Below are 10,422 nucleotides of genomic sequence, written 5' to 3'. Positions count from 1 at the left end.
CCTTGTATGAAATAAATTAGTTTGCTGCATGCATTTTTTTGCCTTACCACAAAAAACCTTTAAGTTCTTCTCTCATTTGCATCAAATATTTAAACCACATTACCCAAAAATGCACTGCCTATTAAAATCACTATTACTGTAAGCCTATAAAAGAACAAAGTCTTTGATAGTTACTAAAATGTAAACAAAACTGGAAAGAAAGACAGTGAAATAACAATGAAATGAAATCCAGTGTTTATTCACAATTTATACACTCTCTTTTCACCACCATTACCACTTAAAAAGTTCCTTCAGTGGCTCCATCAGAGCCCAACTTTGGAGCATCACAGTTCAAACCAGTTACCACTATCTGTCCTGACGGCATCAATCCAGAGTTTGGATACAATATATCTGGTTTAAGCACTTAATAAGATCATATCTTTCTTTCCCCAAGATGCGTCACATTCAGACTCTTGCAAACAAGAAAACCAATGATAGTCCTGACAAAGTGAGCCCAAAATGTCTGTCTTAACAAGAACTGGGTATTGAAATGAAACAAGAAAAAAACTGACAATTTATGCTAATTGAGGCCATTTTGAATTTATATCACACTGAGATTGAGACTTTATCTAAGACTAGCAGTATGTACTGTATACTGCATATATACACTTTTACTATATGCTGTTTTATGTGTTAAGCATACTTTATATGAAGTTTATAGAACAAGAGGGCAGATAGCTTGCTAGCTGTGGCTATTAGCTAACCAGCCTAGATTGGTAGGTAACGTAAGGGTAGGTAACACTGCACTTAGCCCTGGGCTATCCTTAGCTCTGGGCTAGCAGTGTGAAAAGCCCTAAACATACATTAGGTATCTATGTGTGGCCAAAAATGTTGTGCAAAACTATGAAACCTGTGGGTTACTCCATTGGATTAATGACATCAGTTAGGCTGTCAATGTGATATAAATCAAAAATTGTCACTATAAGAGTTTTCAAAAGTTAAAAAAAACTTGATGCTAACGTTAGTGGATCAAATAGCTAGCATCAAAGTTATTTCAAAATCCTGTCAGCACTTTCTTAAAATAATCAAAGTGAGAGAGAAAATTGAAATCTATTCATTTCATCCTGATGGCAATTTTTGTCTTGATTCAATATAAGATCAGATTTTTTAATAAATGCTTAAACTTTGTGTTGTTACAGTAAGCTAGCTTGTTCTGCTATTGAACCGTTGGCGTATTCAGAGACAATTAGCTTGACGAGTAAAATCCAAACTTTCATTTTATTTATGAAAATGGATTATTTCTTAACAGTGTGCATCAAAACCATCAGCTCTGTGAACCATAAAGTGTTCTACTGGGTTTCTATTGTTTGATTGATAGTGCTCACTTTTCCCATGGATGGATTGTCTAATTTTTCACCATCATTACTACTGAAAGCAGCTGCAAAATACTCATCTAACCTGTAAACATGGAGGCAATGTGGGTGGGATAACTGGATTGGCTTGCCCAATGCGTTACAAGTTCAGCATATTATATCTCAGCCAACATCATCAAGCAAAACAATTTTCTTAAAAAAAACAAAAACCTCTTGAATACATTCACTTGTACCATAGTTTTAAATGTATCCATAGCTACCAGGGGGTTTATAAAATGCTGAAACAAAATAAGCACATAATTGATAGATAGATCACCTGAGACCTACAGTTAAAAAAAAAGAATTTGGCTTGAGAAAGTAATTCTCCACTTTAAAAAGTATCATCACTATGAAAGCAAGAAAGATCTCAGTAAAAATGTCATGTTAGTCAGTTCATCACGTACAGTAGGGAATCATCTATATGCCTGACACTTTTGTGTAAGTGTTTGACATATTAGGCAGATATGCTCTGACTTTATTATGAGATTCAAAGGGAAAATCCACCAAAAGTACTGTGCTCTATATTTAGTGATGTATCTTACATTTTAACATTATTTTGGTGTTTGATTGTGTATTGATTTTTTTTTCTCGCCTTCGATGACAGCATGCTGTGGTGAGATATTTCTAGAGCAGTTTAGCAGCTTTTCTGTTCTGAAATTATTTCAAATTACTCATTTTGAAAAGTGTAAATCACTCTTTGGTTAAACCTCTCAAGGCTCACTGATATACACAACCTGTGATGAAGAGTTTCATTTAGACGTTGTTCTGTTTTAAAGAATCACAAACTACAAATGTTGGGTACCACTGGTCTAAAACATCAGCCAGAACGAAGGAGCAAGGGCACCTTTCAACACTTACGCATGGTGAGACCTCAAAGAAGCAGATACATGCTGACAACAGCCTCAGTAGATCAGAATAAATTGCTGCAGCGAGCAATGTTTGTGCTCTAGTTAGAGGTGAAACTAACTTTTACAACTCTCAGAGACACACAAGTGCTACAGTTAATGTAGTAATTCCCTGCTGAGGTTGTTAAAAGGCATTCTGAGAAATGTAGGAAATAAACACCTGAGAAGAAGTAGACAGACATACAGTAAGTGACACAGGTTAAAGGAAATGGATATGATAAAAGACATAGTACATTAATGACGCATTAAACACCACAGATTGGTGATTTTTACCATTGTGAGAGCATCTGAGGGTGGATTTTCCCTTTGAAAAGCAGCGTATCCGCCAAAATACCAGGGAAAAACATACTTCTGAAAGGCAACCAGTCATTTGCAATGTGCCCAAAATCAGCAAAGATGACAAACTTTCTTGTAATATTGTAAACATTTAAAGTCATGCTAAATTTCTTAATATTAATCACAAAAATCCATCTGGGAACAGCCTGTTTCTGTATTTCTACCATGTTGACGGAATCATCCAGTTCTCAGTCATGAAGGTACCACACACCCACCAACTCACACATCATGCTGCAGTTATAAAGGATGTGCCATTTCCAACAAACCAGTGTCTTCTTCCAGAAAAAAAAACACATTGTATGTCATGTTAATCTGCATCATTCCTCACAGGTGTATTAACAGACTGTTGCACCCTTAACACAGGTTGTGCTGAAAGTGATTCATCCATTTTAAGTGCAGGAGAAAAAAAAGTGTCCTTTAGCAGCTTGTCATGACCTTCTGACCTGACTATTTAGCCAGTTTTCAAAAGCACAAACTAGTACATAATAATAAACAGGCATCACAGTTATTGTCATGTCCTCTTGCTGAAAGTCTTTTCAGCATGGTTTTGTGTCTGAACAAATGTAAACGCAGACACAGGAGTCCTTTGAAAAATGCAGAACAAGCCTGGCTCAGATTGATGCTGAGGGAGAAGAAGTTTGATGTCCTGCAGGCAGAGTTTCTTGTAGGGGGAGGAAACGTTGAGAAGCAGGTAAATTGTTGTTGAAAACACCCAAAAGGTTTTGAATGTTCTTCTGTCGTAAGGAAACCAGCTTTTATTGAGCTTCGTCTGGTCCGAAGATTTGTGAAACAAACGGCTTGAAAATAGATGAAACAAAAGAACAAGCTTTGGTTACCCAAAATATACCATATGTATTTGCACATTGCTTCATATATTATTGCAAACAACAAAGTACAACTTTTACTGCTTATCTTATTATACTGTCAGGAAACTAAAAAAAATAAAACATGATGGAATAATTTTACTTGTTTCTAAAACTTTTCATTTTCTTGACATTAATTTGCCTTTTTTTAGCAAACTTTTCCAACTTGTTTTAGGGAAAATTAGATTTCCAGACTGAGAAGACTCAAACCAAGAGTAAATTGCTTGTTAAATGGACATCTTAATAGCAATGGATCTCAATCTTGTATTCCTATTGATCTGGGAATCGAAACTCATTCTGCTGTTTCATTGCAACAGATTGAACAAAATGGCTGGAATCTCAAATGTAAAAATGTAAGAAGGCAAACTTACTATGTAGCATTTTAGTTCCAGTTTTCGAGGGCACTGGGAAGACAAATATTGGAGGAAAAATGAATTAGATTTTTTAAATTATTAAGTGAATAATTCAAAACTTACTGTAATACTTATTCAAATCTTGGATGGCCCAGGAGATTAATGCAGCTCTGGCTGGGTTGTGAAATAAAAGACCTAAAAGTGCCGTCGGTGAAGCTTTTGTGATGCTCCATCAAGGATTTTCTAAGACTGCGCTGAGCACTGAGCTTCTAAAAAATGTCACTATTTTTACAGTAGTCCTATATAACCTGCTGTCAATTGGGAGTAAGGCAATATACTCCAGATATTTAAAAGTTATAGTTACAAATTATTATATCATTTGGGAGAAAATGTAACATCATTTACTGTGACATTTAATACATCAACAAAATTGCCATAAACAATTTCTTTACTGTAAAAAACACTGTGAATTTACAGTCTAAAACTTACATACTTGTCAAAATTATACTGTAGCTACAGTTGAATCTTAATTGCTAATGATGAAATTAGTTAAAGAGGAACTGTGTAACATTTGAAAGTAAAAAAATAACCAATTTTTTGTTTTACATAGAAAAAGCAGACTTCACAAGCAATACATTGCTACTGTACTTTAAATATTACTATATAACTGATATTACTGAGTCAGTTAACTTGACTAAATGACTTTTTTCTGTTTGTGCTACTGTTACACTAAATTTGAGCATTTACATTATCCTATAATTGTCAGTTGTGGCCACAGCGACCGCTGCTTAGAAAAAGTTACACTTTCTTTAAGATATATGTCATTAAACATTATTAACTTTTGGTGAATTTGGTGTCAATTGAGGTAAATTGTCGGCACATCAAGTACATTTTCTAATACATTTCCAAGAATTTCATTTAGAGTTGCCTGATTTTCAAGAGTGAGATAGTTTTGGGAAATCATACCTGTTTATGCATCTTAACTGGATTTTGTCTATACTCTTTCATGGTATAATAACTGGTTATTGTGTTTACCCATTTTTGCTGTAACAATTTTAGGCTGCTTTTTTGGCCCGGAGATTTAAAAGGAGATTTTAATCTCAACACGACTTTTACGTGGTTAATTAAAGGATAGAGATATAAAAAAAAAGAAAACATTCAAAGTAAATTACTTGCAGTGTGTAGAAGAAGAGTAAGTAATTTGTACAGTAAGAAATAGGGAGAGTATCATGTGTTTGCAAAGCAATCATTTTAAGGATTCAACTGAAAATAACAGTCCCAATAAAGGCATAAGGCAACTCAGACAAGCTACTGTTTGTTTTGTAAATTAGCCTTTTTTAGTACTAAACTACGTTATTCTAAATTAGCATCAAACAAAGCAAAAAATAGAAATTAGGGGTAATAAGCACATACAGCATTTCTTCTCTACAGCACACTGACTAAGCAGTCACAACTACTCAGACATAAATACCGTAAAGACATTTATGGTTCGTTAGTGATTCCAAAATTAGCAGTTCTCACCATGATGGTTTTCCTGCAAAGTCACTGTGAGCAGAAAAGCACTAAAACAAGCTGTAAAAAAGTGTTAGAGGATTAGTTTAGATGGGTATGAAAGAAACACAAAGAAATATGTTTAAAAACAGGAAGAGAGACAGACTCATGGAAGACAAACAGCAGGATGAGATGACATCTGTGAAGAGGAAGATTCAAAGGAAGTTAAATAAACCGGTGTTAGATAAAAACAGAGGTCTGACACGTTGTACCTTTCAGGAGCCAGAACAAGAGCCGGCTCTCTGTCACCAGTCGATGTGCCTCGGAGGAGCCGAGGCCCGCGGGAACCTGTTCATAGTATCATAGGTAGGGATGCTACCAGCACAGGGACACACACACAGGGAAAAACATTAACAGCCACGGACATAAAATTCAACAATCACCATTTTGTGAAGCCATCACCTGCTTCTCTCAGACCTTTCATTTGGCAAAGAAGAGCAGGACGAGTGGTTCACAAGGCAGAGAGCAGAACACTTAATCCTCTGAACTGTATGGACTGTTAAAGGGGCAATAAGTATGTTTTTTCCAGTCTGAAAACACCAAATAATGATTATATTAGTGCATCACTGTGGGGTGAATGGGGTGATTGTTCAATACCAAGGGAGACAAGCATGATTTTACCTGTTTCTGAGATTTCTGGCACTCAGAATTTATAGGTTAGAGGGAAGATGTTCTATTAGTTTGATTGTTTTTGTAATAATCCTAATTTACTCATGTCGTCTAAATGTGACTTATTTGTTTGTGTCACTTTACAGATTAACACGGTTTAAATAGAAACTGAGGGGTGAAGTGTCAGTGTTTCAATAGCTACTGGCTGCTAATAAAAATCAACATAGCTAATATATTACTTAGTGCCCCTTTAAAATCATACTTGACTCACTTATAGGTTTCATCACAAAATTCTGCATCCTGCATAAATTTTATTTCAAATTTATCAATATTTTAAAAATTTAGACAGTTCCATCCTTGAAAATATTCCAGTCTTCTAGGTAATGGCCTTGAATTTTTTTGTCTTTGGGTGTTTTTATACCTTTTAGCAACCTTATTTTAGAAAAGTGGATAGCTGCTTTTAGAATTTAATGATGTTTAATGATGATGTGAAGGAAAACTGTGGAAGCAAAAACCAGCAGGTGACTGATTTTGTCTATAATTTAGTTGTTTTGCTCTCTGCCTATAGTTTCTGTTACACTAGGCTGGTTGTCGAAATGCATCCTGGTCCAAATGCAACTTAAAATATAAAACATGCAGTTAGACGTTTTGTTAGATTAAGGAAAAAAAATCAAAGGAGCAGCATTCTCAGCATCACACCAAAGCTTGACATGCTTGCCTCTCTCTGAACAAAATGATCAGGTGTACATTCATCGGACTTTGGCTGACTCTAGACGAGAGGAAACAGGAAGATTTTTCATTCCATGTGAGTGTCCCAGTGTGCACACATGCAACAGGTTAGAGATATGGTAGATTCCCCAATACCACACAGCAGAACATTTAGCAACGAGACAGAGAAAAGGTATGGTAGCGAAAATATTAGATGGGATGGATTGAGCAATACATTTACAACACCAAATTCCTTTTTCTTACTCTTAGAACTATAAACTAACTTTTTTTTACTTTTTGGGAAACATACTGATTCACCTCCTGTGTGACAGTGACATGAGAGGATTGATACCACCTGCGCTAAGTATGGAGCTAGAGCCAAAAGGCTATTAGCTTAGCTTAGCATAGCATAAAGACTATAGTTGAAACAGCAAGTATAGCTGTCTCCAAAGTTCAAAAATATGATTACCAGCACCTTTAAAAAACCCAAATTTCATGCTGTAGCTTGTTTGTTTAATCTGCACACACATAGAAATGCAAAACAAGAAACCCAGTTTGTGGTTTTAGCGTGAGTTAATCACTGGAACAATTTCTTGATGAATAACAGGTCACCATAACGTCACTGCAACTGCCTGTTGTTTGCCAAGAAAGAGTTACAGCATGTAACTCCAGATTAAATGACTTATACAACATGTTAAGTGAGCTTTAGAGGTAATGGTAGGCATATTTATAATAGGGCATTTAAGCTAAGCTAATTGTCTCCTGGCTACAGTAGAGAGAGAGTAGAATGATATCAATCTTCTCATATAACTCTCAGAAAGAAAGTGAAAATGTTGAACTATTCCTTTAAAGCACATCACGCCAAATCTGTTGGCAAATCTGAAATTTAAGTACTTTGTGACTTGCCTATTTTAATAGAAAGATTACAAAACACAAAAAAGCTTCCATTACTTGTCCACTTTTAACGTTATTGTTCAATTTGGTGACCCCCGATGTGTCGTGTGTATGTGCAGTAAATCCACTCCCTCGTAGGCATGCACTGTTTCCGGCCATGTCATTAAGCTTGTGAAAAAAATCCCACATCCCGCATGCCTCCACTCCCCATCACATGCAATAAAATTGATATAACATTTACCTCATCATCATAGGATTTGGGATACCTTGTGAGTGCTCACTATGATAACCATTATTACCAATTTCCATACTGAAAACGAAATATCGCATACAAAAAAAAAGGGATGAAAAATGTAATGTGAGAGACATGGCATGCTGATAAGACTTTTAGAGTAAAAACGCTTATTTTTGAGTAGCCAAACTTTGCAAGAGTATTAGGACATAAACATTTGTTGAGTATAAACCATAGTTTTTTCTTTTTTTTATTTACACCTTAACTTACAAAAAACAGGTGAACTTGTAAGGTAATGATTGCAAGAGCCCTTCATGAAAGGTAAGGGGCACTTTTCAAAGGTAGCACACGACAAGAAGCCACACCATCCACCCATAAGAGCAATTCCAAGCTTAAAAACGTAAACCAGCACCAAGAATTTAGTAAACAATTCTATGTACAAGATCCAGAGAAAAGCACAGAGTGATAGAAGTTGAAAAGCAGAGGGGAGGTGGGTAAAATGTCTTACGTTTTCATGGGAATTGTCTCAATGCTATAAAGATACACAAAAAAAACAACATAAAAATGTTATTGAAATGTACCAGAAAGTAGCCGCATGGCAAGAAACGCCACTTATTGAGACATTATGTTGTATTGATGTAAAGCTATGACCAAACCAGAGAGGGTGGACAAAACGTCTATGAAGAAGAAATATGAATTGACAAATGCGCCAATGTTTCTTTGTAAAGTGCCAAGTGCTTGACAGAGAGGAATGAAACCAAAAATAATACAAGATATGGAAGATGGAAATAGTAGAAATGGTTATCACAAAGTAAAATGCCAAGTCCCCGAAACAGAGGAACTACAAAGAAGAGAAAAAGGAGGAGAAAATAAATGAACAATAAATCAGTAGAGTTACTGTGACAAAAACAAAGCCTTTTGAATCTAAAACACAGATGTTTCTAAGGAATAAAAGAAAACTCAATATTCTCAAATAATACTACAATTCTTCAAGAGGGCAAACTACAAACTGAAAGGTTTCTTCTTATAAATAGCAGTTAAGCTGGAACTTTTTGCAAAGAGCAGGCAAATAAGAAACTAGAAGCAGAAGGATGTCCTGCAACCATGAAGATCATGTAAACTACCTATTGCAATGACTACATACTATCTATTAGACATTGCTAATCATCATCTTTTAATCTCATCAAGGGGTTCAGGACATATTCTCTTATTTTATACTCTATATACACTATAAAATACAAGATAAATGTGCTTTATATACAGTAGAAAAGAAGCAGTAAACTAACAACAGCTACTCACTCGTCATAAACATCCTCTGTGTCCATCCTGCGGTAGTACTTGGCTAATTTCACTGCTAGGATGACACTCGGGAGCAGGAAGAGAGTGCTGCAGCCCAGGCCCATCCAGAAAGTGTTCTGTGGAAAACACAAAATATTACATTTTGATCATCTATTAGTACTAAAGACATTTATCAATTAATTCTCAATCAATTAGATGATTGACGGAAAATTAATCGGCACCTATTTTGATAATCGAGTCATTGTTTTGAGTAATTTTTGAAGAAAAAATTTAAAAATTATCTGGTTCCAGCTTCATAAATGTGACTATTTTCTGCTTTCTTTAGTCCTCTATGATAGTAAACTGAATATCTTTGTGTTGAGGACTGTTGATTGAGACAAAACAAGACATTTGAGGTTGCACCTTAAGCTTTGGGAAATAGTGAAATAGACATTTTTCACCCTAATCTTACATTTTATAGACCAAACAACAAATCGATTGAAGGAATAATTAATCAATAATGACACATTTCTCACTTTTGTTTGACATTTAGAAGCCAAATGATTAGAATAACACACAGATGAATCAATAATGAAAGCAATCATTAGTTGCAGCCCCTCAAGCTATTAATAAAACAGTTGTAAATGTATATTGCATTCTTGTGTATGTTTACATACTTACATCAACTAAAATTGAAAAAAACAAAAGTAAGCACATTTCAACTAAACTAATTATCCCAATAAAACACTGGTTGTCATTATAAACTTAATATTTGTGTTTTATACTGGCTGTGATGTGTATGTGTATATGTAAGTATTAGACCCCAATAGACTGTAGTTAACCACCCTTGTCTTTCATAACATTTTACCACATGATGAATGGGGTTTGTGTCCCTGTATCACATTATCATTACCATAGAGTCAATCAGGAAACTGCAAGCTATGATTTCCACCGTGTCCACCATGTTGCTGAAGGGCTTGCACGGTGCGACCTCCATGGCCAGCTACAGAAAGCAAGATATAAACAGGAAATGTCAGTCACACAACTGATTCAAGAATACAGACTGTAAATCAACATATGACTGTTTTCTGATTGCTAATGTGAAACCCTCTCATGTTACCATACCACTTATTGAAACTGTCACTGCACCATTGCACATTACACAATAGACCTCTGTGCTTTAAGTGAAAACAAGAACATTGAGATTGAAATAAAGATTGAAATCAAAAGGTTCCACAGACAGTTCTGAGATCAAAAAAACAGCTTCAGGCTTCAAACATCCTTTTGACTTTGTTTTGACCT

At 35.3% G+C, this 10,422-nt stretch overlaps 1 protein-coding gene across 16 annotated transcripts in view; it reads right to left on the bottom strand.

Annotated features, from left to right (window-relative positions):
- Positions 1-217: 217 nt before the first annotated feature.
- Positions 218-10,422, bottom strand: part of prom1a (prominin 1a) — an 82,824-nt gene continuing 72,619 nt past the window's right edge. For 6 of the 16 annotated variants that reach the window (XM_044363579.1, XM_044363583.1, XM_044363581.1 and 3 more), the window contains 7 exons: positions 10,034-10,123; positions 9,142-9,257; positions 8,351-8,374; positions 7,852-7,920; positions 5,612-5,714; positions 3,867-3,899; positions 218-3,429 (listed from right to left, as the gene is read on the bottom strand). In XM_044363579.1, coding sequence (XP_044219514.1) covers positions 5,645-5,714; positions 7,852-7,920; positions 8,351-8,374; positions 9,142-9,257; positions 10,034-10,123 — 369 coding nt within the window. In that variant the 3' untranslated portion in view covers positions 218-3,429; positions 3,867-3,899; positions 5,612-5,644. Of the gene's footprint in view, positions 3,430-3,866; positions 3,900-5,369; positions 5,421-5,611; positions 8,684-9,137; positions 9,258-10,033; positions 10,124-10,422 lie in introns of those variants that run through there. The other 10 variants (XM_044363586.1, XM_044363589.1, XM_044363592.1 and 7 more) reach the window with 8 other exon arrangements.

Source organism: Thunnus albacares, chromosome 10, assembly GCF_914725855.1.
Source record: "Thunnus albacares chromosome 10, fThuAlb1.1, whole genome shotgun sequence".
NCBI classification, from domain to species: domain Eukaryota; kingdom Metazoa; phylum Chordata; class Actinopteri; order Scombriformes; family Scombridae; genus Thunnus; species Thunnus albacares.
This window is presented reverse-complemented; position numbering and strand designations above follow the sequence as displayed.